At 37.6% G+C, this 27,853-nt stretch overlaps 4 protein-coding genes across 8 annotated transcripts; 2 read left to right on the top strand and 2 right to left on the bottom strand.

Annotated features, from left to right (window-relative positions):
- Positions 1-1,083: 1,083 nt before the first annotated feature.
- On the bottom strand, positions 1,084-5,539 carry Letm1 (Leucine zipper and EF-hand containing transmembrane protein 1). Of its 4 annotated transcripts, XM_066389429.1 has the most exons (9): positions 5,504-5,522; positions 5,327-5,434; positions 4,576-4,762; positions 4,009-4,495; positions 3,717-3,955; positions 3,468-3,660; positions 2,583-3,416; positions 2,271-2,492; positions 1,084-2,173 (listed from the first exon to the last, which is right to left on the bottom strand). In XM_066389429.1, exons 2-9 carry the CDS (start codon positions 5,382-5,384, stop codon positions 2,015-2,017), a joined length of 2,379 nt encoding a protein of 792 aa, XP_066245526.1. In that variant the 5' UTR covers positions 5,385-5,434; positions 5,504-5,522; the 3' UTR covers positions 1,084-2,014. The 4 variants fall into 4 exon arrangements, with proteins under 4 accessions (XP_066245526.1, XP_066245525.1, XP_066245527.1 ...); XM_066389428.1 differs by having other exon boundaries at positions 5,327-5,538; XM_066389430.1 differs by having other exon boundaries at positions 1,939-2,187; positions 5,327-5,539.
- Positions 5,540-5,889: 350 nt separating this feature from the next.
- LOC136408487 (uncharacterized) lies at positions 5,890-6,615 on the top strand. The gene is made up of 2 exons (XM_066389478.1): positions 5,890-6,223; positions 6,287-6,615. Exons 1-2 carry the CDS (start codon positions 5,946-5,948, stop codon positions 6,531-6,533), a joined length of 525 nt encoding a protein of 174 aa, XP_066245575.1. The 5' UTR covers positions 5,890-5,945; the 3' UTR covers positions 6,534-6,615.
- Positions 6,616-7,306: 691 nt separating this feature from the next.
- Positions 7,307-17,152, bottom strand: LOC136408441 (sortilin-related receptor-like). The gene is made up of 9 exons (XM_066389399.1): positions 16,783-17,152; positions 15,578-15,829; positions 15,356-15,517; positions 15,056-15,301; positions 14,461-14,723; positions 12,133-14,027; positions 9,545-11,950; positions 8,635-8,906; positions 7,307-8,582 (listed from the first exon to the last, which is right to left on the bottom strand). The coding sequence occupies exons 1-9, from the start codon at positions 17,008-17,010 to the stop codon at positions 7,881-7,883; spliced, it is 6,426 nt and encodes a 2,141-aa protein (XP_066245496.1). The 5' UTR covers positions 17,011-17,152; the 3' UTR covers positions 7,307-7,880.
- A 254-nt stretch (positions 17,153-17,406) lies between these two features.
- Ac13E (Adenylyl cyclase 13E) lies at positions 17,407-27,840 on the top strand. Of its 2 annotated transcripts, XM_066389410.1 has the most exons (10): positions 17,407-17,761; positions 18,286-18,513; positions 20,701-20,835; positions 20,890-22,094; positions 22,146-22,409; positions 22,467-22,681; positions 22,734-22,920; positions 22,982-23,099; positions 23,366-23,525; positions 23,583-27,840. In XM_066389410.1, exons 2-10 carry the CDS (start codon positions 18,362-18,364, stop codon positions 25,305-25,307), a joined length of 4,161 nt encoding a protein of 1,386 aa, XP_066245507.1. In that variant the 5' UTR covers positions 17,407-17,761; positions 18,286-18,361; the 3' UTR covers positions 25,308-27,840. The 2 variants fall into 2 exon arrangements, with proteins under 2 accessions (XP_066245507.1, XP_066245506.1); XM_066389409.1 differs by lacking the exon at positions 17,407-17,761 and having other exon boundaries at positions 18,077-18,513.
- The last annotated feature ends 13 nt before the right edge of the window (positions 27,841-27,853 follow it).

The raw sequence follows: 27,853 nt of genomic DNA, 5'->3' as shown, positions 1-27,853 counted from the left end.
GCAGTGGATGCTTCCGAACTTCTCAAATAAGTTGATTTGATACTGTTAAACATTTTTTCTAAAGGGTGAATGTGCCAGATTACTAGCGCATTCACCAAACAACAAAATTATCCACGACATTGGTTGCGAATTGAGCTCGTTAAAATAATTAAAAATCAATTCACACATTAGTCGTAGGTTCGGGATAAACAAAGCAATAAAATAAACAGGAGAGTAAAACTGATTTGGTAACAATTTCGCGCAAATCAAAAGAGGTAGCATTTTAACAATTAATGGATTTTTCAGCCTTAGTCTCACTTCAAGGATTCCATATCATCTCCTACCTTTATCAGTCGATTTACATGTCCACAGAACCAACAAAACAATATAGGATGAAAAGTGACTTAATTTCGTAACTGATTAATACAAAAAAGTCAGAAGTAGGCCAAATTGAACATCAAAATAAAATCTTTAGAGAACCGACGAATTTTGCTTCGGTGCAGAACAGAATGCTTATCATATTGTGGATAGTCATCGACGTTAATACTCACATGAATATTAGAAGAGATTGATTTCTTCGTACAGAAATTATAGGTAAGATTGTTGAATTTCGTGACTTATCTAACCATAATTGATCTGAAGTAGACTAAAAGGAACTTCTCCGTAACCTTTAATTATTTTAACATAATTTTTGTGAAATATCTAGCAACCAAATTATGATGGAAATTAAAATAGAAAAAGCAGTACCCTTTTTTGACAATCTGATGATCAGGAATATTTCATAGATCATCCTAGCCTTCAACCAAAAATCCATAATTTTGGAAGGCTCCTTAACTACCATCCTAATCATAGCCAAAGAACAAAAGTAAATCTGGCATTAGCCCTGAAGGTAAGAGTGGAGAAAACATCACATCTATTTTTCTGGTACCGTATCTGAAACATGCTCAACCAAATCCTCTTTTGCAACTCTTAATTTGAAGCTAATGAATAAATGTTTATTTAATATTCCACAGACAGCGTTAACTAATAATATTTCCAGGATTAAGAGTAACTACACAGCAACTTCGTTTGTGCCAAATAATGGAAAATAATGCACCAAATAACTTAAAAAACATAAATAACGTTTATTTATATCTTTTATATTTCACAGTTAGGTACACTTCAAATAAACGCAAAACCCATTATTTTTATATCACAAAATAACTATCGACTTCTTACTAACATTCTGCACCAAAATGGAAAAAAGAAACAGCCATACGAAAACCCGTGTTTCTTTTAAGTCTATAACAGTCACCGGTACATAATGGAATTGCAGGTCGTTCGAACCCATTTTTGGGCAGATTCGTTTCAAACATTAACGAAAACTGTTTGTTTTCATTGACCTTTTCATACGTCGAATTTCTTCCAGGCCCGGTTCTTCAGTGTCCGGTTACTAAGAGACAGCTACCAGTTAACAACTAACTAGCACATGAAACGTTTTTCAAACTACAGTTAAGTTTATCCCCAACGTTTGAAGTAAAGACAGTATGTAAAACACTTCTGTTCCTAGCACTTATTTTAACTAATAGTTATCTTGACTGCAAGTAACTTCATACGCAATTTAGCAAGACACTGAAGAACCGACACTAAGAAATAAATACTATAGTACAGGGGGATGTCTGAAATTTAAGAAAAGTAAAGAGGCTTAAGAGAAAGTAGTTCCCATACGTTATAATTAGATTTCATAGAAGAGATTTTTTATTCTGGAAATGTATGGACTGATTTATTGTTGTGTGCTGTTAACTATAACAAACTAGTTTCCATAGAAACAAAGAATCTAATCAATACTAAGGCTTCATTTCAACGGTAATTAGTGTATAGTTAAAATTAGCAGAAAATTTATAAATGAGCGTACAATTTGGCTCTAAAAGTGGCGAATTAACCTACACCTACAACGGCTACAACTATTGCGAATTCCAGAATTCCCCACATAAAACGATAAAAACGAACATATTTAACTTATATTGAAGCGTCTTGCGCTTGTGCGCAGTCCTTTTTACAACATTTTGGAATCGTTTTTGGTTGATTTCTCGAAACCAGACGGGGGTATGATTGGGGCATCCACCTTTGTTTTAGTCACTGAAATTTCATTTTGCCCCTTTACTCCTTCCACTTTTGCCCCTTTTTTCACCTCCGGACTTCCTGCTATTTCTTCCTTGGGACAAAAATCTATGGTTAGATGCGTAGAAGTTTATTAAATAACGCCTCTTTTGCTCATATTTGAGACAGAAGTGGCGTTGAACCATTTTTACCTTGTTGGGGTCTTCGTGATGAGAAGTAGGTTTTAGCTCTGCATTATCAGTTTTAACTTCTCGCAGCAGCTTTTCGGCTTCCTTCGCTTCCTTGTCTTTCTGCAACGCCTTTTCAATTTTATCTTCGACTTCTAGGATTTCCTCTTTATCGATTAGCTCGATCAGCTCATCCACTTGTTTACTGTTCAATTTCACATTTTCTTTACCGATTATTTCTATCACCTGAAGCAAATGTTATTTTCCAGGTATCAAATATTGCTGAGTGCATCTTAACAGAATTTGTAAAATGGACGATATATGAAAAATCCTTACCTTCAATACATCATCAATTTTTAAAGATCCATCGTGGTCATCGTCCATTTTCCTTAAAACACTAGCGATCTTCTCTAGTCGACTCTGATCCGGAACATCTTTTATTTTCTGAATAGCAGCAATAATGTCGTCAATCTTCAGCAATTCTTCCTTCGTTTTGTCGCTGGCTTCTGTTTCCAGATCCTTTTTCAGCTGCGCCTCCTTCTTCTCCAGATCAACTAACAACCGATCCATTTTACCGATCATCCTATTCACGCTCTTAAATAGCCTCTTGGCAGCTTTTGTCTCTTTAATCTCAGGCTGCGGTGTATCTGCAACCACCTTAGCCAAGTCCTCCACGTCCTCTTCATAGTCGGCCATTTCCGCTTTAAGTTCCTCTATCTCCTCTTTTTCGACGATCAGCTTCTTCTCTTTCGACACTGTGTCTATTGCATTCTCGATTATTTGAATATCCTTAGTGTGCAAGTCCTCTTCTTTCACCTTTTCAACTCTTTCCAGCTTCTCCGTGGATATTCGCAGAGCTGTGTCTTCAATAATTGGAGTAGTGGTTGCAGAGATAATCGGAGCTTTGTCTACAAGCAACTCTTTTTCTTCCAACTTTCTCGTTTCTTCTTTGTGCTCCTTGCGCTCCTCTTTAATTTTCTTCTCTTCTTCCTTGATCAATTCTAATCGAATCTTATTATCAATCTTGCCTTCTTTCTCGCCAATGGCCGCCTGGGTTTGTTTGACAATCGTTTCGGGTAAAGAAGATATTGTAGCCTTGAGTTTATCGCTTGTTGGTATTGTTTCCGGTAACATTAAAGCTCTTGAAAGAAGCAAAAGTGATGGAGGAACCTAACACAAAAATCAGTGAATCAAAAAACCTTAGATTTTTGGTTTGCAAACCTTTTCATTTAGACTCAGATCTAACCACTGGGTTAGCTGAGACCGTAATCGTTCTTCAGAGACCCCATAGGCCCTCATTCCTCTCGCCCTGCAAGCTTGCTGCACCTCTCCTAAAGTCAATGAATGCACCCCTTCTTTTTGTATCATCTTGTCGTCTGCTGCCAGTTGCCTCAGCTTCATCCTAAGCTGGAAACTATTAAAAAAATCATTAAACTCTTTTAATATAACAAGTTCTGTGCAATTCAATACCGTAAAAAATTGTTAGTTCCTAAAGTGTGAACGTCCAACACTCTACATAAAGCCATTAGCTGGCTTCTGGTTAAAGAGTCCAAGGTAATTTCATCCTCAAACAGCTTGGAAAATTTCATTATGTCCTCATTAGAAACAGCTTCGCCTGAGGTGCGAACTTTGCCAAACCACTCAACAAATTCTTTTGCTCTCTCAGAATATCGATCCTTGTGTTGTACTGACATGCTATCTAAAGTGCCCTGAAAACATGGAGATTGTCAAATAAAGACCGCAATTTCATTTAAAAAATCACCTGCAGAAATTTGGCCATCTCCAATTTAACTTTCAAGTTTTGTTTTACTTTATCCTCCTTCTCAGAAGTTGTCTGGAATGTACTGGGTAACATTCCAGGGAATAATTTAATAAAAACAGGTAAGAGAAGCTCCATAAAAGGTACAATAATAAACACTGAAAACGGCACTAATCGAAACAAATCTCCAACAGTTCGAGTGAGCAGACGATATTCTCGCCTTGTTAAGGTTTTTCCTTTCAACACCCGCCATACCAGACCTGCTGATATTTTTACATCTATGCCCAGTAAGCGGAAACCATGATAGTAATGGACAAGTTCATCTATAATTTTTTGCTTCAGTGACTTTTTCGCTACCTTAGCGGGCGTGAGTTCAGGGACTTTTGCTACTTCCTCTTTTTGTTTTTTTAGTTCCTGGACAGTGACTTCGATTTTTGAGGAGGGCTTTAATGGTTCCTTGTCATAATGTAATGCTGACAGGGATAGGAATCTGGAAGTTGAGAGAAGCATTGAGATTTAGTTTAGCTCCACTTGGAATTTTTGAGTCAAAGTACTTTGAGTTTTACCCACCTTGCATCAATTCTCAAAGGTTTTAATACATTGATCAAAGAAATTTCAGGATAAATTAATATCCCTGATTGCCTGGACAAGATATATGACTCTCTATGCAGTGTTCGATAGTCTCGATAGGCACCATTTGTGGGGTGAGAGATTGAGGCACATGTACAGGAGTAGTTTAAGTAACTCTGCTTCGAACCTAAATTAATTTTTGATGTACAGGGTATCTGGGAATAGATGGCAATTCATTAGGTGATAATGAGACAAAAGTTACAATAAACAAAAGTCTGGAAATGAGTTCTAAATTTTGCTATCGCAATGTATAAAGCTCTTCAAAACATATGTCAGTCATACGTGTTTTGTCAAGAGCCCTTGTGTTCTATATCACTAATGGCAATAAAAATTTTCTGATACCAGCAGTGGATTTGTAGTAAATTCTTGGATTTAGTAACACCTGGATAAAAATTTTATCTATCTAGTTGGAGTAGTATCTAAAATATTTAAAAAGACTGTTTATGGAGCGCTATCTTCTAAATGCTCTAGCTCCCTTACAATTCATTTTCAGACTCATGTTTACAGAAAATTGTTTTCTTATTTTCACCCAAAGAATCTTAAAAAGAGTTCAAATAAATGAATGCTACTTCCTAATTAAACACACTGTTGTGCTCGGCAACAGATCATTTCCATTGAACTTATATAATGAAATATTAGTTATTAGAATTCTAACCACAAATATATTGAGAAACGTAATAAAAATACTTACAATTCGGCAATTTTGAGCAAGAATTTCTCAAACGACTTGTCCGCACAAACACGTACATTTTCCTCTTTTTAATAAGATGTAACAATTACTTAAAGTAGTTGTGATAAACTGTAAATCAATGGATCATAAATCAATGCTGTATTATTCGAAATTCTCTTTTATTTTTATAGTACTTACTCATTTAATTATTGAATAAGGTATATTACACAAATTTCCAAAATTTTCCAACCATGCCAAATGTTTTTTTTGTTTGTCAAAATGACAAATGAGAACTTGATGACGGAAAACAGGCTGGTCTCGACAAGACAGTAACGTTATAAGCCATAAATAATTGATCAGAGCATACTGGTTGTGTCTCCTTCATTCATGAGAGTACGATGGAGAGATAATATAGTCTTGGATCACTGACAAAAATTTTACGATAAAATTTGGCCTTTTCGGAAAAGGTGATCTGATTGATTCGTATCAGCTGATTTTCAGTAAATCGGATTGGCTTTCGTATTGAATTGAATCTGATTGGTTGTAGAATAGCTGACGGATCAAACTTGTCTAGATCATTTTTTTGAAAGAGCTTATTGTGTAACGGACATTTGGAATATAAATATTTTGAACAATCAAAATGTCTGAAAGTCCCGATAATGAAATAATCGATCAAGGCGTAATTCTTCGTACAATTTCCTCAGAAGCTTCTAAGAGGAGAGTTTCCCTTTTCGACACCAAGGAGAGTGATTCTAATAGTGAAGAAGAGAATGTTGATGATCTCTTGCAAGAATGGGATCGCCGTTTTGGCCGCTATCATGTCAAAATGAAAGAAATTGTGTACCCTGATGACTACGTCCAAAAACTCCATACAGAAAGAGAGTCCTGCATTTCATCTCTTCGTCGAATGATAACAATGTAGGTAAATCAACAAATTAATATTAATAAAACAGATTTGTAATATTCCACCAACTCGGCAAGGTGTCAAGAAGTGGTGCAGAAGTCTAAAAGTAAAGAAATAATCGAATATTGCGAGCTGTCGATGGAACGGGTGGAGAGGTTTCAAGATATTGACTCCAAGATTGATCAGTATTTAGAGGAGGCGGATAAGAAATTGAAACAGCTTGAAATTTCTACTGCCATGCATCACCAGAAGGTTGAAGCACAAGAAAGGGATGTTCAATTAGTTGATATGTTAATTAGTGCCAAAATCAAAAACCGTATTTAATTTAAATCAATTTATTATGTTTCGTCTAATTTTTAGTGGCAATTCTTCCTTATTTTAAATAAACAGATTTGACTTCCTTGGATATTTACTTTATTTTTGACATAAAGTGATATTTGCAAATATACATATAATAATACATAAAATTACGAAGACTAAATTTTGGAACAAAATACAAATCAGGAAATGTTTTTCTCAAAAAGTTTTCTCTAAGAAATGTTTCCAACAAAATTTGGCTTCAAGGAGACAGTGGCGTACAAGACTATTTTATGCTAAAAGAAACTAGAAAAAATAAGATAAAAATTGAGTGCTCCGATTTCAGTGAGATTTGGTTCCGCAGTAGCCCTATGGTGCAGCTTTGATATGCCGCGGTCAAATCTCGAATCGGACAACTTTGATTTTTTGGGTCAAAAATTTTCATGATGTATAGTCCATGGTATTTTTCGGGCCAAAAAATCGAAGTTGTCCGATTCGAAATTTGACCGCGGCATATCAAAGCTGCACCATAGGGCTACTGCGGAACCAAATCTCACTGAAATCGGAGCACTCAATTTTTACTTATTCTTTTTAGTGTAAAATTGTCATGTACGCCACTGATATTTAAAGACCAAATTTGCGAAATTTTTTTGGGAATAACGCCTCACACTCTAGAACAAGCAAAAGTGCACACTACATGCAATATTCTGGAGAAAATCAATACTCCTGGTTGTCAATATTCGTATCTGTTGAGACTGAACATTAACAAAAGATTTTCCACAGGGAAATAAAATAACATATTCATATAGGTATGTCTTTATTTGAGCTAACATACAACATTAGGTATTTAGTCAAGGTACAGTAGAAGCTAAACATAATCCACAGTCAAATTCCCATTACGCAAACTCCCAAAAAACCTAACTCAAGATATCACAGAAATTTGACTTAAAAATAATAACTCTACAATAGTCTGTACAAAACGATGAGTATGAAACGTTGACTTTCAATGGCCACTTTCAGCAGAAATAATAGTTGTGCAGCTGATTGTGTTATTCAGCAGAAATTCCAACATTTGCAGAACTGTCGCCTCTGCTGAACCCGGCCAATGGTATATTTATTGTTTTATCTGGATTTACAAAAACTGAATTCATAAACGCAGCTTTCAAGTGTAATTAAGAAAATGAAAAATAGTGGATTTTCATTTTTTAATTATCATACTGCTGGTTAATATGAGGAATCATAAATATACATATAAATTTGAAAATGTTACAACAGTTCTAAATTTACTTATAGAATATTGGACAATACTGTCATTAATCAGATCGACCCTGGTAACCAACGAAGTCTCAGTTCTCATAAACTACCGTTTTATTGCTAAGCTACAACCAGAGGTTCGTCGTCAGAAAAACCCATAATTCTGGGACTTTCCTCCTCTTCCAAACCATTGTCGTCGAAAGTCGCAGCCCCTGAGCGAGAACTATAGTGAGAACTTGCGAAACGCACAAAACTGTTTTGCAGTCGCCGATTACGGATCACCAAGAACAAAATCACCGCAATCAATGAAATTAAAATCAGTAAACTCGGGATTATGATTGCGGGTAAATTGACTGAACTTTCCGCAACTAATCTCTTGCTGACTTTACTTAAAGTCTCTGAAGGAGAGGAGCTAAAGCCCTTTTTGGTTTTTATTCGTACAGCGAAAGAATAAATCATCGACGAATCGTTGGTATAAAGAAAAGGAGGACCGTCCACGTTGAATTTTTGAGCAGTTGTTTCGTTAAGGGTCAATCCTTCTTGAACCAAGATTTCGTATGAAAACGGACCATTTGGTTTAACATCCGGCTCGTTCCAGTACAGGAAAAAGCTACCATTAATCTCAGGAATAACTTTCATTCCTGATGGAGGATCGATTTGGGGGGCTTCATAAATTACCGGCTTGGATTCTGTAGCATTGACAGCGGAGTTCGAAACACTAATACTATATACACCCCCATTCTCAATTTCGACTGTATGACTCAACTTCTTGCTCACATTTATAGTCCATGTCCTTTTAGTATTTGTCTCAGTAATAGAAATCTGCAAATACGTACATACTCTAATTAATTCCCAAAAGAGGGTTACGACTTACAATATAGGAAACTTTGTCCGTAGGGCTGCAACTGGGTTCCCATCTGATTACCATCTTTAACGGGTTTACTGGGTTGGTTTGCGGTTCCACCCTCAGGTTCTTGGGAGGAGCCTTCGGATTTGACGACGTAGTTATGACTCGACGATATTGATTTCGGTGCGAAAGAGGGCCGACGCCAAAGGGGCCCACTAAACCGACGGAGAATAAATAGGTTTCGCAGGCTTCCAAGTTGGATATGGTGGCGCTTAGGTTTGTGGTACGGTAAAATGTAGCTGTAAACAACATCATTTGATATAAAGAAGACGCTCGTCTATTCAGATTTAAATAAAACTAATAAAACTATGTTCTACATTTTATTGTATTGAACCAAAAATTTTAAAAAATCCAAATGTCTGACATATTAGACAATTCCTCCCACTGTGTTACTACAAAATGGCAAACGTTACGAGGGACGTTTTACAAATGCCCTTAAGAGTCCGACATTTGAATAAATAAAAAATCGTAGATAAACCGCTTGAGAATCAAAAAAGAAACTTCAAAGATGATCAGCAGAGAACTCTTTCCGAAGACTTCTAGTGAGTGTGGGAGATACAAATTACGCTTAAAAAAGATTGCAACTTCGGAATCCGCCCTCGTATGTTTTATTCGTAATATAGCCGAGTCGTGTATAGACAACCAGGCATACACAAAAAACAACAAAATGTAAAAAAAAGCCAAACTATCGCAATCTGCCTTTGTATATTTTGTGAAACTTCCACTAACGGCAACCATTTTCCATTAACGACATGCATGAAGCTTTAGTCCGTTGATTAAGGTATAATAAGCAAAAACATTCAAAAAAGCTGATTTTTTTTGTTAATAGATATTAAATCAAGAGAAACTATTATAAACCTCAACGTTAAAAACTCACGTTTGAAAAGCTCCAACAAGGTAGTAGCATAATAAACCCCATACTCCCATGCAACTTTGGCGGTCTTCTCAGGACGATTCCACGACAGCTTTACAGAAGTCCCCACGTCCTTCATGACTATCAACTGTGCAATTTCAATAGAGGGCAACTCCGAGCCTGCAGTGGTGAACTTCACCCTAGACCGAGGTCCATCAAACCCATTGCAAATGGCGTATACCTCTACAAAATACGTAACACCTGGAGCTAAAACTAAGGAAATGTTTCGCTCCCTTGTGGTGTATGAAGGCAGATTCGGGTAGTGCCTAGGAGTAGTGGTGATGTTGATGTTAAACCTGTCCACATGACCTTCGTAAGACCACGTAAGCTTCACATTGGACGCTTCTCCGGTGGTGTTAACACGCTTTTGGACCGCTGTCAATTGGTGAACTGCATGGACTACAGTTTCCCCGTCAAAGAAAATGGTCGCTGGAGAAGATTGATTGCCCTCATATTTCCCATTGAAGGCGGAAACCAGGAAAGTGTACGATTGGTTGTGTTGGAAATCAGCAGAGAGGAGGTGAGACGTTTCGTTTCCGTTTAGTTTCAGTTTGATTGGGGGGGATTCTGCAGGGGTCCAAACGATTTGGTAGTTTTTGATTATTCCATTGGGATTCAGGGGTTTATCCCACGAAACTAACACATGCGAGCCGTTTTGCTGTTTAGCACGAACATTTAACGGAGCAGAAGGTATTCCCTCTTGAGTAGTATAAATATAATATCTAGCTGGGGGAAACACGGTAGTTTTTCCCTTTTCGCGCACGTACACAGTCATATTGTATCGAGTGTAAGGCTGCAGCCCCTTGAATTGAAACTCAGTCTCATCGATCCAGCTCTCGTTACGCCACTTCCCTTCCGAAGTCTTGCTAACTGAGGGCAAGAATTCCAGCTTTACGTCAGACTTCAAAGGTGCAAAAGCCCAGTATAAAAGCAGGCTGTTCTCGTTTGAATCCTTAATACCTATCCCCATCTGCATTACTTGATAGACTCTCTCTTTGTTGGTGCAATTGTGCTCGTCGTAGCCGTCGTAGCAATTAGCTGTGCCATCGCACCTTACCGATAAAGGGTAGCAACTTCCTCCGTCACAGGGGAAGAATCCGATGCTGCAACTCGGAGTTGCAGGTTCGTTGGGTAGATATCCCTCTTGACAATAGGCTTCGTCGGATTGATCAGGACAGTCAGGGATTCCATTGCAAACTTTCGCCCTAGGAATGCAACTTCCGTCCATTGTACATTTAAACTGAGTCGAGTAACAAACTGTGGACTCTTCGCAGGTCTGCTCGTCTTCTCCATTGGGGCAATCTTGACTTCCATCGCACACCCATGAAGATTGAATGCATTGGCCTGATCGACATCTGAACTGATTGTTACCGCATACTACGGTAGGACGTTTTGTTGAGGTAGAAACTGCAGGGCTTCCTGTAGGTATCATTTTAAAGCACTCCAGTTCATCACTGGCATCCTCACAGTCTTCCACGGAATCACATCTCCACCAAAAGGGGATGCAGTGTTCGTTTTTGCACTTAAACATCCAGTCTTGACATGTTCGATTCTTGGGCTGAAAAGCGGATGGTAGTTTCGGTACCTCCGGTTTGTTACTGGTACAGTTCTTTTCATCCCTACCATCGGAACAATCGCTATCCCCATCGCAGACCCATGACTGGAATATGCAGCGGTTACGCGGAGGCCCGCAAGCAAATTGCGTGTCTGAACAGACATTGTGATCGCACCCCAATTCGTCTGAACCGTCGCGACAGTCGGGTTCTTCATCGCATTTCCACGTGCTGGGAATGCATTTGACGGCCCCACCACTGCACGTAAATTCATCCTCTTTACACTGTGTGGGTACATTCGGATCACAGCTCAACTCATCTGAATTGTCCCGGCAATCATTCTCGCCATCACATCTCCAATTCTTTGATATGCATCTACCGTTGTCGCATTGAAATTGATTGTCAGTACAATTTTGCCTAGGACAATTCTTCTCATCCGACCCATCCAAGCAATCAGTGTCATAGTCACATTTCCAGTAAGGTGGCAGGCACTTTCCATCACCGCAAGTGTGAAAATTGAACGGACACGTAGAGAGCCCGCACCTTAATTCGTCCGAGTTATCTCCACAATCGTCTTCCCCGTCACATTTCCATCCTTTTGGCACGCAAAGTCCGTTTCCGCAGGAGAAATGTTCGGAACTGCAGGAACTACCCACTGAGGCACAGGTGCCGTTGCTCAAGGGGGGATTCCCACCGGGACAGAGGCAGGTACCGCTTTTGCTGACGTCCATGCCATCCGGGCAGAGGCAAGTGCTCTTCTTTTTGGGCAAGCCTACACAGATATGGCTGCAAGTGGCATTGGAGCAGGCGTTTTTACCTTAAAAGATATTCTATGTAAGAAAATGCCCTAGAAAGACAGAAAATTAGCAAAGCTGTTTACAATATCAAATAATGTCTTCCAACGACCCATTACATAATCTCATATAATTTCATATTAGGTTAACACCACCCTGGATTATACACCATGCTTGGAGGTTAACGTAGACTTTATTTACTTACCGATTTGTAAACCATGGGCATAGACCTTCAGGTCCATAAGTCCAGCAAGATCTTTGACGACAACCTCAATGCCTTTGTAGACATCCTTGTCGCTGCTGTAAATTGCATTCTTTTTCCAGTCGTCCCAGTACATGTTGCTCTTAAAGACAGCAACAGCAAACGGATGAGAAACGACATTGGTAGCGTGCACCACATTGACGAACCCATCTCCATGTAAATCAGAACTTCCTATGTAGTCTCTGCGAGCATCCACCCAATAAATTCGGTTGGCGATGTAGTCCACCGTGATTCCATTAGGCCACTCCACCTTGTCACTGCCAAATAGGGTTTTAGTGTTGGTTCCGTCTAAGTTGGCGCGATTAACTGATGGACTCTCCGCTGACCAATCGGTCCAAAACAAATAGCCCGCCTGGGGGTGGACAGCAATTCCTCGAGGTTTTTTCAAAATTTTGTTGTCTAAAATAGTCTTCCTCATGCGTCCGCTGTGGTTAATGTCGGTTCTAATAAGCTCGATCTTGGCCCTAGTCCCGTCGACAAAATAGAGAGTTTTAGAGATCCAATCATAAGCCATTCCTTCAATCGACGCCAAATCGTTGGAAACCAAAGTTTCTAGTTTACTTCCATTAGAGAAACACTGCCTGTTGATAGTATCCAAGTTTATGTCCGCCCAATAAACGCAATTGTTTTCCATATCAAAATCAATGGCTATTACATTCTTGAGGTTTTTAATCGGCAGTGGTTCGAGAGTACGAGTGACTAAATTATAACGGGAAATATTTTCCCTTTGGGCAAACAAGAGAAAATCATCAATTTCCTTAAAAGGGCAGGGCACGTTGTCAGGAAGATAATGCTGCTCGAAACCTAGAACACACTGATCTCCAGGGATTTTCCTATATCCTTTAGTGCGCATATAAAACTGTCCAGGCTGGCACGATTCCGGTGCTTTAAATGGATCGTAACTAATAAAAATCTTATCTTGAACGCATCTAGGGACCTTATTCATGACTTTTTTGAAACCAAAATCGCACTCAAAATCCAACACATCACAATCGCAGGGCTTCTTTGAAACCACTCTAGTGTAGTCTTGTCCATTTAAACATCGCGTATATCTAAGTCTTCGTTGATAAGTTGTTTGTTCTCCCATTACGCAAGGAATGTAGCTGCGATTATCATCACTCTGACTTGGAGACCACATCTTATAGTCTTCCTCATTGCATACCTTAGGTAAAGCTTTGCTGAAATCTGCCTTGACAATGATCCAATGGTGCTCTTTAGGCAAAGATCCGAACATTGTGAACACTGTTGTGTTTTCCCCAGGTTCAGTCATTAACCCATATAGTCGGATTTCATCATTGTGGAATTGGGTGATGTTCCAGGTTTCCCCTTCATCGGTCGAAAACAAAATGCTTCGGGTCTCTCCTTTAGTTTTATGGTATTTAACCGCGGACAAAATCCCTCCATGATCGCCCATATTGAAGAAATACAGCTCCCTCAAAGTTTGCTTCCATGTTAAGCCTCCATCTAAACTAATATACACTCCATAATGTCCTTTTAAGTTCGATCCCAACACCCCCGTGGCGATTATAGTGCCAGGGGCCGATTTACTAGACAGAATCGGAACTGATCGGCTCTCAGGGTACAGTTGACTGAATTTTTGGCTTAAGTGCAAAGAGCATCCCTTGGATAAAAGACACGTTTCCTCCTGCCCTTCTACATCAACTGCAGGGGCTTGTATTGGTCTCCAGGAAGCTCCATGGTCAAAGGTGATGAGAGTGGACAAATGCTGAGGTCCCAGATTATTATTAGTGGGTTTTGAGGTCACTTTTGAGGCGATGTAGATGCCAGACAGGCCTTCTACTTTATAAACGTCGGCAAATGGCTCTTCTGATATGTGGCTAAAAAACAAAAAGTTGATTAAATGATTTGAAAGTTGCTGCCCCTACAATTCAAAGTGTGAGAAAATGAATTTAAGGGATGTGCTACGCCATCGATTTGTGTAAAATGAAACAGTTAAATCTCTACTCTTTCTAGGCAAATGATGCCAAAAAGTAGTAACAACCAGAGGTTTACGGAATGCGTATTTCAACTATCAAATTAACTTATACATAACAAATCCGTACAGCAGGGTAATGACAATTCACCAAATTGTCAAGAAATCCTAGTTTGATATTTTAGTAAAATTAATATTGAATAATTCATTTGTTACAAGTATTTAATATTATATAGTTTGTCCAACAGTTAAGTTTTGGATGGTCCTCAAATAATTCTGTCCTCTTAACGATACGGCCAATCTTATTACTTGGCGAACAAAATTTTTTCTCAACTTACTGTAGTAACGTGCCCTGCCACGTGGTGTTCGGGAAAAAGGCAAAGACGTCCTCTATGGACAACGTAAACCACACCTTTCCATATTTGCCGTTCAAGTTATCGGAAACATACAGGTTGGAACTAGTTGCTGAATGACTGGTCGCTACCAGAGCTCTACCACCGGTGACGTCAGCAATGAAAAAATTAGACACGTCCTCTGTAGTGTCGAAAACGCAGGGTAACTGCTTGCTCAGTTTATAGGAGACATATAAGTCCAGTCCGCCCTAAAACGTGGAAGAAATTCCAATAAAATAAAGTTTTGACTACTCTATATTTCGTCAACAACTCATGTCTAAACATTTCTTTTGGTATTATCCGGAACAAAGGCACAACGATTCTTTATCAAATAAGCATTATTCAGAAAGCAAATAAACAAGGGTCTTTATATTTAGACTGTAAACAAGGCATATTCAATGAGTCAGGTCAAAGTGTGGGTAATATTTTTACGCCGTGCCGGACGTGTTATTTTATTAATCCTATGCGGGAGCAATTTTCTAATTAGGAAAGTTGCCCGCGGCAATTGTGCCAGACACAACTGCTTTCAAGTGGTACTTACCTTAGAATTGTTCTTGGTGGTAAAAAGATAATCGCCTTTAATGAAAAAATCCTTAATGTTGGTGGCATACACCTGGCTCACGCGATTCCTGAATAGATTGTTCGAATGAATTATGCTTCCGAGACCATTAGGTTCGTTTCTCTGCACAAGTAACCTTTGTGTGTCACCTTCTTTAATCCAAAAGAAAGCTTTGACAAATTCGTGGGCTTGCCTAAACGTTTCTCCAAAATCCTCAGTAATCCACAACTGCAATATATAATGCTATAAAACCCTTTATTCAAAACCAAAAGGAACACGAACCTTGTTGTTTGTGTCATTCTTATCTAACACCACGAATATATTTGAATACAGGTCGTGAAAAGACAGCTCACTTGGAGTGAATTTCAACACGATTCTTTGGAAGTCCTGACCGTGATTTGTAGTTACGAAAAGCATGTTATGAAGGACGTCCGTAAACACGAACTAAAAGTGCATTATTGTTACAATTGCTCCTCTATTTCCGACTGGGTATAGGAAACGTACATGTGTATTATATCTGGGGTGATTGTAGAACTTCTCCAATGTAGCATAGCTGCCATTGGGCAACTTGAACTGCTCAGTTTTGTTAATGTAATTGTCGCCGTCGTCATAAGAAATGAAAACGGCTGATGGACTTGAAGGCTTGAAATCAAACAGGGAAACGGCAGGATCTCGAGCCAGACATATCACCACTTTACTGTTTTCGCCCACCCAGTGAACCATTAATTGCTTGTGACTGTCATTTAGGTGGTTCACCTAAGTGCATAAATGATAAAAACTAACTATTTATGATTCAAGTTTGACATTAAATTTCTTCTGATAAAATGAATTAACGTTTTGAGTTTTTGCAATGAATCACCATATAATTTTGCAAAGAGTGATAAAATTATTGGTTTTAAACTGTTAAAGATGATATATAAACTTTTATGGAACTGCAACTGCTATTATATAGGGCACCTGGTATTTATACTTGGCTAATATCCATAAAAACTTTGATATAAAGTTCAAGTACTGATCAGTTTCTTTCTTGGTTTCTATGGAAATTAGCTTGATGCAAAAGTTAACAGTATCTTAATAATTTTGCTCTTGATATTAGGAACATTACTTAATCTACAAAAACAATATTTATTTTAAACTTATCATAAATCAATTGGTATTGTAAATTCCAATTTGTTTTTAAACTAATTAAAAAAAAACACAGCATGACTCATTAGTCCCTGAAGTTATTTTCCAAGTTTTTATCTACAAAGGTTTGGAGTATATGCATAATATGATTATGTTAAAAATACTTATTTTATCAGTCTGTCCTAGTCTTGAGGTCAGGTAAAAATTAATTTTTTGTTCAATTTCTCTAAGGCAGTTACTGTTGATGACATAAGACCCTATGGTAATGTACAGGCTGCCCCAAATTAGGTAGCAACATAAAATATCTCTAATAACATTAACAAAAAGGAAAAGCTAACCTCAAGTCTTGACCCTTTCTTACACTATAATAAAAATCCCTTTTGGAAAGACCTTCTAGTGACTTTGATGGTGACACTTTTTTTTATCTTTTCATTGATGATAAACATCCATTTGCAGGTAACTAATTTGAGACATCCTGTATATATAATCATGATACCATTATCTTTGGCTATTTATTACACAAAAGTAGGTTCAATGGAAACAAATCTTAAGTAAATAATTGCTGTCAAACATTAAAAATATACCTTGAATGTGGCAAAGTCATCATTAATACTACTTGTAGTATCAGATTCAACTGCCCTTCTAAACCTCGGCATTGACTCCTCAATAAAATCAGGAGTGTCCTCTTGAATAAAATTGAATACTGTCCCCGCCGAGGGTTCCGGAACTCCGAACAAAGTCTTTTGCATCACATTACTGGCGCTTGCACCCCAATTTGGGGCCAAGCAAAGCACGACCAGTGCTAAAATCATCGCAACAGAAACTCCGATATGCTGCAATGGATTTAATCGCGTTTTGTTAGCGTTTAGCTTTTATTACAAAGAACACGATATAACAAATATACTCTTAACAAACTTATGATCACCGAATTAACTCAACTGCTCTACTGACAAAGCAAATTGTAATTTTGGAAATAGGGGAAGTTGTGACAAACAAATTTGACATGTTTACGTTTATTTCCCTGATACTGACATTTCTACATTTCATTTCTTAATGGAGAACTGCAACAATCTCTTTATCCTTCTTGAATTAACGTATTTAGATAAAGATAAATAAAAATTTCACAATTGCTTCAAGAGAGGGCGTAGTTATTCAACAGCTGATCCACCATCTTAAACGTCAGATTCGTCACGCGTCAATAAAAAAAATGTTTTTTAAATAATTGTACGATCCGCCTGTAAAATCCATATGTAATTAGCAATTTTTAATAAACCATTAGTCGGCAAATGCAGATCTCTTGTGGCCTAAACGCTCCTCAAATCAACGACCGTCTCCGTTGCTTATCAACAGATTTTAATTAATACCCAAATTCGCTGTTTTGAATAATAATGCTTGTTGATTTTAGATTGCCAAACAGTTTTATTTCTATTAAGTTTAGGTCTTGAAAGTATTATGTCTGTAGCTCAAATTCTAGAAATAAAGATTACTCAAAGGGTTCCGGACCAGTGTTAGTTATTCGCCGGATATGGAAGTGGGGAACGATACTTAAATTGGATGGGAACGGTAAGCAACAAAATCTGGAAGTCTTTATGGGACTTCCTGAACAATTATAATGTGGAGTAGATTTGAAGGGATACGTAGTGGCCACACATTTCATTTCCTCTCTTTGCCATTATATTTTTTCAGAACCTGAAATCTTTCATAGCTTTGGTATGAAAGTGGTGGTATTCGCTCACACACATGTTTATCTCTAGGAATTAATAGCAACCCAAGCAAAAGAAATTAACTTAACTCCCATATTGAAATAGCCAGATAATCTGACAGCAGGTTGTGCTATGCAAACAAAATTGCATGATTTATTGCCTTTGAATGTTGTACTATTTGTAAAACAACCTTTGCATGGCACAGTGTAATTTATGCTTCATAAAATTAGGAACATTGGTTTTCCAAAAACTCCAGCCAAATTCCTGGAATTTATGTGCCAACTAATTTTTTGATGCCAAGTTGTAGAATTCATTGTTATTAGCTTGAAATTTTGGATTTAATCTGCTTTCACAGATAGTTTCATACCAAAAATTGCTCTTCAGGGGGTAATCTTTGCGACAGCCTAACCAATTTCCTAGCAATGTGATGAAGAACCAAGTATAAGCCTAAACTGTAATTATGCCCTCTGAAGTAGTCAATTCAGTTGGATACTTGAAGGCAGAGGCAATTCAAGATGACCATCCTTCGGACATTGTGGATGAAGAACAAGTGCAACTGTCCCTGGACCCCAACTTTCAGGTCATGTTGGCACAGATGTCTAGGGAATCTGGGTGAGTCTCTGTTATGAATGTATCTAAATTATTTTCAAAGATAATGCAAGTAATGATATTTGATTTAAATAAGGAAGTTTGTTTTAAACCCAGAGGTTTGTAAGTGTAATGTTGGGTCTATTTTTAAATTTAATTTTGTGGTTTGATTGATTACCATAACAGTAAAAGGGTAACCTCAAAAATGCTCATGTAATTGTTTAAATATCTAATTGATTTGTGTTAATGTGAATTGTCTTGTTTAATGATACAGTATTTCATTGAAAAAAACTTTCTTTTTTTTTACTTTTTAGCGCTTAATTCATACTCTTTTTAATAGACTTACCTGTCTACATTGACAAAGACAATAGGTGTGGATTCTAGGAAGATCTTTAGGGATCAAACAATGCAATGCGTTTAATCTATAAAGCATACTAATACTGAAGCGATTTTTTACGCTTAGTCAACCATTAAACTGTTGGCAATCTTCCTATAATTTTTAGTAATAATACTAATTTTGACCCTTTAATTATTTTAAGATGAATTACCCTAGGCTCAATCAAATTGTTTTCCTTGCAGCTGCATGCTACCAATCAATCAACCTCTTTATTTCTCTAGCGCAATTGGCATCATCACGATCTCTTGACTTATCTCCAGTTTCTATATACAGGGTGTCCCAGATAAGGATGAACAGCATGGGGATCTCGGAAACGGTAATAGATACAAAATGGTTTAAATTGGGAAAAAGTTAGGCAATTTAAAGCAAATTAATAATCTGTTTTTATATCGACGAAATTCCGAATGGTTACGAAGATATCCGGAAAAAAACGAATTTGGCGGTTTTCGTTTTTTGCAAATAACTCTTATACGGTTATAGTTAGAGGAATAAAAGTTTTACATTATTAAAGCACTTTTTTGAGAACTGTTTAGCAGTGTTGCCAGTTTTCTTGTTACATCCTTACTTTCGGAGAAAAATGAGTAAACTTTTGATTTTCATATGGGCGTGATATCAATTGTTTATATTTTCAAAATCGTCATAAAATTCCCTTTTCAGCCATGCATTACATTTAATATTTTTCTCAGAAACTCTATGAGTTATAGCCATTAAAGCATTTTTTGATAAGTAGGCCATGATTTTGACTTATAGTAATGGTGCACATTAAATAAATGAATGCTGTGGAAACGTCAACATTTGATTCGATCCAAGTTTAGCCGCATTGTTGTTATTAAATACATAATTTGAAACAATTATTTTTTTAATTTTAGGGTGATACCAGTAATATATTTATACTTTTAAATAATGTTGACGTTTCCACAGCATTCATTTATTTAATGTGCACCATTACTATAAGTCAAAATCATGGCCTACTTATCAAAAAATGCTTTAATGGCTATAACTCATAGAGTTTCTGAGAAAAATATTAAATGTAATGCATGGCTGAAAAGGGAATTTTATGACGATTTTGAAAATATAAATAATTGATATCACGCCCATATGAAAATCAAAAGTTTACTCATTTTTCTCCGAAAGTAAGGATGTAACAAGAAAACTGGCAACACTGCTAAACAGTTCTCAAAAAAGTGCTTTAATAATGTAAAACTTTTATTCCTCTAACTATAACCGTATAAGAGTTATTTGCAAAAAACGAAAACCGCCAAATTCGTTTTTTTCCGGATATCTTCGTAACCATTCGGAATTTCGTCGATATAAAAACAGATTATTAATTTGCTTTAAATTGCCCAACTTTTTCCCAATTTAAACCATTTTGTATCTATTACCGTTTCCAAGATCCCCATGCTGTTCATCCTTATCTGGGACACCCTGTATATCGTCTGGTCTTAAGACCCAGCCAATTTATGAATTTTCTGGATCGCACTCTTGGAATCACAGTACAGTTAACTGTGACACAATTAGATATGTTGACATCATGTCTTCTACTGAACCCATAGATGCTGATGGTCTTTCTTGGTTGAAAACGCCACCGCCACTGTTGCTATCAGGCAATTCTAGTAGAGCATCAGTATATATCCTCTTGTATCCCGAGAATTTAGCTCACAGCTCAGTCTGTGTGATTCCTAAAAATTTTATGATTTGGGAATCAATTAATGCACTCATGGATCATAGATACCTAAAAATAAGTTTCAATTCACAGTTCTTGAAATATTAAATACCTAGCAGCTTTGTAACATAGCCTTTCTTGTCCTTTTCAGATGTTGGGGAAAGTTCTTTCCTATACCCTTTGAAAGGGCCTCTCAAAAATCCTGGTGGGATCCCACATTCGATTCGGAAATACTCGAAGATCAGTACAAAAAAAGTGCATTTCCTCATTATAGATTTAAACTTAGGTGATGTATCTGGAAGTAATTGTATAGCTAAAGTAACAGTAATTATTGTTTCAGATATGCGATCTATTACTCAATTTGCGAGTCAATCTTCTGGTTAATATATTTGATTTGCCAGGGATTCCTTATTGACTTTACCAGAAATTTAACACTTCAAGTGATACTCTTTTTTATACTACTGCTCTACAACATATTAGTTCTCTTTTTGACGTACACAAAGCTGTTCCAAGAGCACATTTATTCAATATCGCTGGGTTATGCCATATGCTCGGCCACCTTAAGTTTACTCTTTCTGATCCTATCCCAAAGAGGACAAATTTGTCTCTGCATCCAATTATTGATATTAATTTACACTTTGATACCTGTAAAGCTTTACATGGCCTTAACTTTGGCTATTTTATACTCCATTAGTTTCGAGCTATTGGTGAGTGCAGTTTTCAGACCGGTCTCCGATGCCGAAACTGTTTCCAAAGTATCCATCGTTTTTGTGAAAATGTTGTCTTACGTGGCAATACACCTCATAGGTTTGCACATTTATTTGATGAATAATGTCCGAATGAGGCAAACTTTCATGAAAGTGGGACAAAGTCTTTTGGTGAGGAAGCAGCTGGAATTGGAGAAAAGACTCAAAGAAAATATGATCCATTCGTTGATGCCTCCGAGCGTGGCCAATTGGCTTCTGAACGAGGACGAAAGCTTCGCAAGGAGACCTTCAGGAGAGTCTGGAAACAACGATCTCCGATCGCTCTTTCGGCCTTTTAATATGGACACCATGAACGATGTTAGTATTCTTTTTGCTGATATTGTTGGGTTCACCAAAATGTCCAGTACGAAGAGTGCGGAAGAATTAGTGGAAATTTTGAATAATCTTTTCCAACGATTTGATGATTTGTGTAAGGACCACTGCTGCGAAAAAATATCCACTTTAGGAGATTGTTATTATTGTGTATCTGGATGCCCTAAAGCTAGGACGGACCATGCGCAGTGCTGCGTCGAAATGGGACTCAGCATGATACAGGCGATTAAACAATTTGACCAAGAAAAACACGAGGGGATTAATATGAGAGTGGGAATACACACTGGGACAGTGTTGTGCGGTATTGTAGGTACTAAGAGATTCAAGTTCGATGTGTGGAGCAATGACGTATCTTTGGCCAACAAAATGGAAAGCACTGGAAAGCCAGGAATGGTGCATATTTCTGAAAAAACGAGAACTTTTCTCAAAGATCAGTATTTACTTGAAGATGGGGATTGCGTTTCTGGTGAGGTTGCCTTTTTATTAAGTCAGTGAGTTTTAATATATTTGATTGTAGGATTGAAAACTTATTTTATTCTTGGAAGAAAGACGGATAATTGTCCTTCGTATCAAGGGAGCTTTCGCTCAGAGGGAAGGCAAAAGTACACAAATTCTTTGCAGCTTTTCGTTTCTCCTCCCACCTCCATAACCTCTCTGTCTCCCCATTCAAGACCCAGAGTTCTTTCCTGTGATACCACCCACTTAAACTCACCTCAAAATAAAAACTTTCTTTCGCCAGATTCATGCATCATGAAGGCCAGCAGTTTGCCAAGTATTTTGGGTAAAAATTCGCACTTCTTTTTCTATATTATATTCGTCAGGAACATGCTTTTTGTAGATTCAGAGAACGAACAGGACCAGCCGGACAGCGTCACCGTGGAAAGCATCAAAACGCCTACCTCAACCGCCAGCTCAGGAAAATACTCAATAAAACTAAAGAACTGGAAAATGCCAAAATTTATGAGGAAAACTAGCACCAGCAGTAGTAAACCGGATATTGATGTGGATTTCGTTTCTGGAGCCACCGATGCAAGTGAAGATGGATATCAGCAGGTAATAATTCAAACTCGAAATAGAAAAATGTTATTAATTTGTACTCTTTTAGGTTCCTGCAATAATCGAATCTGTTACATTAAACGGCAAGAAAAAGGATTCTGTAACAACTTTAGCATCGAGATATGAAGACTGTTCCATAAACAAGGACACTATCGACATTAAATCGTATATAAGTCATTCACGAAGCGATATCGGCGCGTTTGATTACGGCCCCGGGGTGGAATTTATCAGGGCAGGTTGGTTCGTAGTTTGCACTAAATTTCCGGTAAATGATGATTTTACAGTGACTTTTTACAGGGAGTTACAGGGGACAATACGGTAAAGCGGATTTGTCGCTGTTGACCAGGACCGGCAGTAGCAGATCACGAAGAGGCAAATCTCCTAATCCCGATGGTGGCGTAGAACCATTTGAAAGGTAAATTAAGGAAAGTTGTCAGAAATTAAACACGAAGTAGTAATACTACACTAAAATTTTGCAACAACAGTTGCCTCCAATTGGAGTTTTTTGTGTTTTTCACAAACATTGTATATGTATGGCTAAGCGCAATGCCAGGATGCCATTTTGAATCAAATTAACAACGATCTGTTGAAATTATTCTAAACATATTTCTTATAGATAACATTTTCGCCTCTGAATTATCACAAAACAGTATTCTCAACAGGCATTTCTTATTATTTTAGGGCGAGGAGTGCCACGGTAACGGTCGGCAATTTTCAAAGACCGAAACGTTCCTTCGATGTCCCAAGCCGACTTTCCAGTATGGCGATGCTGGACGAAGAATCGTGCCATAGTAGGAAAGACTCGGGAATCAAAAGCAACAGCAGGAAAAGCAGCATACAGGTGAGGTCATAAATGTATATAAATCTTCTCAGTTTACTCAAGATTTCTTGGTGGTAGATCGACCACCGACTGTTGAACCAAGATCGATTGCAGCACCGCGTTTCGGGTTACTACACTTCCAGTCAAATCTCTATGAACTCGATCCCTGTAGTACCCAAACTATCCACTTTTCCTCCACATGGTCCCTTTTTCGACAAATACGGCGCCGGGATTCAAAACTTGCGCAAGCAGTCGGATCGACAACTAATTAAATGTGTGCAGGACAATTCGAATTCTCAAGGTTCATATTTCATAAAGCCACCCCTCTCGCGTTGGACTTTGTTCTTTAAAAACGAGGACATGGAGCGGGATTATCGAGATAAAGTGCATTCGTTCAGCCATCAGGAGAAGGCGGTGGACACCCTCGCTAACTCTCGTTTCAATACTTACGTGGATATTTGCGTGTCTTGTTTCGTGTTCCTTATAGTTTCCATTAGTTTGGCCCTAGTATATGAGGTGACGGCCATATGGTGGGGGACTTTCGTCGTTTGCGCCCTCTTGCAGTTGTTAAATTTGGGCCTATGTCTAGTTTCGGTGGTGCGATGGACAGATCGAACATGTTGGTGCTCCAGATTTTTCCGTTGGAACTTTTTCGGCGCCATTTTAGTGAGCATTCCCATGTTATCCGCAGTTATCAATTTTGCTGCAAATTTCACTTTGAAGCTCCATCAGTTGCACTTATTCACTTATCCGCTCTTCGTAGGGTTGTTGCACTTCTGCAATTTTACCCAGCTGAATTGTTGGATGAAAAGTAGCATTGCTACGGTTTTAGGGGTAGTTTTTACGGTCTTTTTCGTAGCCAATCAGTGTCAACATCCATTAGACAATTCCCTCGTGACCGCTTATAACGTCACCAATGTTGGTGATAGTAGTAGGTGTTACTACAAAAACTCGAACGTAGTCCTCAATTTGGCCATGCTGCTGATCTTGGTGTGGTTTCTGAACAAAGAATTCGAGATTGGGTATAGACTGAGCTACCACGCGAACTACGTAGCTAATCGCGACAAAAGCTACGTGCAAGAGCTGAAAAACCAAGCAGACTACCTCATTTACAACATAGTTCCTGAGCATGTGGCGGAACAATTGAAAAAGGATGCCAAGTACTCAGAGAATTTCAAGGATGTGGGGATTATTTTCGCTAGTATTGTGAACTTCAATGAAATGTACGACGAAAGCTTTGAGGGTGGACGCGAGTATCTAAGAGTGCTCAATGAATTAATAGCAGACTTTGACGAGCTTTTATATAACAAGGACGAATACAAGGACACAATAGAAAAAATCAAGACTATCGGGTCGACTTTTATGGCGGCCAGCGGCCTAAATTCGCAAATGCGCTCACTCCAGCAAGATCCCAACGAACACCTTTACGTCCTAATGGATTTCGCCATGGACATGCAGAACGTGGTGGAAAGATTCAACGAAGATTTACTGGAGTTCAACCTGATTATTCGCATCGGGTACAACTTTGGTGATGTTACTGCTGCGGTTATAGGAAACACTAAGTTGTACTATGACATCTGGGGCGATGCCGTCAACATTGCCTCGAGAATGGATAGCACCGGAGTTAATGGAAGGATTCAAGTTGGGGAGCACTGTTTGTCCGTACTGGAAAAGAGGTTCGAGTTCGAGCACCGGGGACTGGTCTACGTTAAAGGGAAGGACAATATGAATGTTTATTTACTGAAAGGTAGAAGGCAATGCGAGGGGGAGAAAAAACAGCAGTTAGAGCTTCCAGAAAAATAAAAATTTGGTGTGCATAATTGCTGTCAAGGGATGTGAACTGGGTTCGTTTCGCTATGGTGGAAACATGTTTGTAGGAGGCAAATTCACATTTTATGGAAAAATACTAAATTACTCGAATAGCTTTAGCCAATAGCGCACTGGAACACCCACGCCCGTATGCATGCAGTATGGTCATATGACCGACTTTTTCGGCTCTCCTTGTTTTATTATGATTTGGTAACGTGTTAGACAGGCACAGGTAGTTTTCGCCAATCGTATTGCTGCACCGAATGCGTACTGGGCGAGCAATCGAATTCGCCATAAATTGATCTTATTAACAGTAACTTAAGTCAAAGTTGTCTCTTCCCTAGATTTTACTTCAAAACCCATGAAAACTAAAAAATAATAATTAAAATGTAATAACTCTGACGCATTTGAGTGATGGTGTAACTTCGAAAAATAACCGCCATTACCACGGTATTTTAATGTAAATGGCCGTAATTGAAAATTTTGTGTTCTGTATAAACAGGATTCTCTGTTTTAAGCCTACATTTCTCAATTTGTTGATTTTTCGTGAACGTAAAGAGTCTTCAATATATGAGAAAAGGTGCTCATTTTATGTTATATAAATCTTCAATAGTGGTAAAGTGGCTGTTTTAAGCTGTCGATCTCGGACATTTCGGAGATCAGAAAAACAGAGACAGCAAAAAACGTTAACCATTTTGCCGCTATAATTATTTATTATTGCACAATCTCTAACCAGTTGGCTGGTTGCTTGATTCTTGCAATTTCCTTGTTTTCATGAAGCATTCAAATCATTTTGCATGCAAATTCGATCTCCATACATTATATAAAAAAGACGGATCATCTTGGAAACTCTAAAAATGTTCAACGTAAAATATTTGTCACAAACTACGATCTCAGAACTAATTCACTACCTGTTCCATGAAAATGTAGTAATTTTTCGTGGAAGCTTTTTCTATAAACTTAAAATTATCAATTTCGCATTAAGGCCCTTGCAGAGCTTTAGTAACATAAGGCATAAGAGGTGAATTTTTCTTTTTAGTGATGTTATAAACGTCAATAACGATATCGTCTATAGTATTCTTCTTTAGAGTAATTTTTTAATATAAAAAATACGTTTAATTTTATATTTTCAAAATATTAGGGACTGATCTTTGACTTGGAGAATAATGCCATAATCAGCCAGGCAAACCAAATCGAACTGGCGCGTAACGTAAGGAATAGATCCACCATTTCTTGTGGCATCAGACTTACTTCTTACGCATAAATGAATGAATTAAAATGAATAATATTTAAGTTTTAATCATGTGTCTGAAACTGTACAGAAATGAAAGCCTGCAAAGGTCTCTATTTTTGGCTTCATCGACAAACCCAAAAATGTATGTGTGGACAATACAAAGTTCAAAATTTTCAGTCATTTTCATTTTTAATTGAGGCATACAAGGTGGTCACTCTTACAATGCGCATTGTAGAAGTGACCTCCCTGTATATCCAAACTGCCTTTTATATTTCCTGGTACGCATGTCCAGCACGCACAATATCTCTTTGTAGCATCACTCAGTTTTTAACTGACAAAAAATCGATTTCCTTGAAGGATACCAAAGATGGCCAATATAGTGCTTTTTCTTCAATTTATTATCACAAATCATCACGTGTATCAAATAATAAAAACACCAAGTTATATAAGAGTGCGTTTCACATTATACTACTTACTTCAGCTTTTATATAACTATAAAACGTAGGTATATAGTAACTGTGATAAATTTTGTTGCATTTTTTAAGTACTGTTCTTTAACCAAAGTATTTTGTTACTTACGCTGTTTGTTTGTGTATATTATATATTTTATAGCAGGTATTTTGTGCTCCTTCCCCCGATATTGTACCAAACAGACCAAAAAGCGTCTTATTGAATGCCTTCCATTCTTATATTTAATAGATATTTAGGATGTAAAGAAAACTATTGATATTGACGCGCGGTAGCTTTAATAATTGTAACAATACCAGCCTGTTCCTAATATATTTATAAATTACTTATATTATATTTAAAATTTACACTATGAAATTAGCGATATTTGTCTTTATATATTAAATGGAAGATTATTATCTTCAGAGTTTCGGGTCCAAACTGATACAAGTAGAGTGGTATGTGAGTACTTCACGATTATTTACTCATTTACAGCGAATTATATTAATGTTTAACCTTTACATAACGTAATGTAAATCATTGTCGTAAATTATATTACATATACATTGCTATATCATTACATAGAGCCATTTACACATTAACGAATAATTATATTAGGCATTAAGTTATAAGTCACATTTCTGTTACCACGCTAAATGTTATATACTCTGTATATAGTTGTTATTTTTGTTGTAATTTGCCAAATTGTTGCTTTCCATTTATCTTAAAAGTGCCTTCTGCTCTTTTCGTTTTACTTTCAACATATTAGTGTTGTTATTGGTTGAAACGAATGCGCACCGTCCTCCTGTAATAACGTCTGATGAATAAAGCCGTATTTATTAACAACCCTTTCCCTAAT

The sequence above is a fragment of the Euwallacea similis genome, chromosome 4 (genome assembly GCF_039881205.1).
Source record: "Euwallacea similis isolate ESF13 chromosome 4, ESF131.1, whole genome shotgun sequence".
NCBI lineage: Eukaryota > Metazoa > Arthropoda > Insecta > Coleoptera > Curculionidae > Euwallacea > Euwallacea similis.
This window is presented reverse-complemented; position numbering and strand designations above follow the sequence as displayed.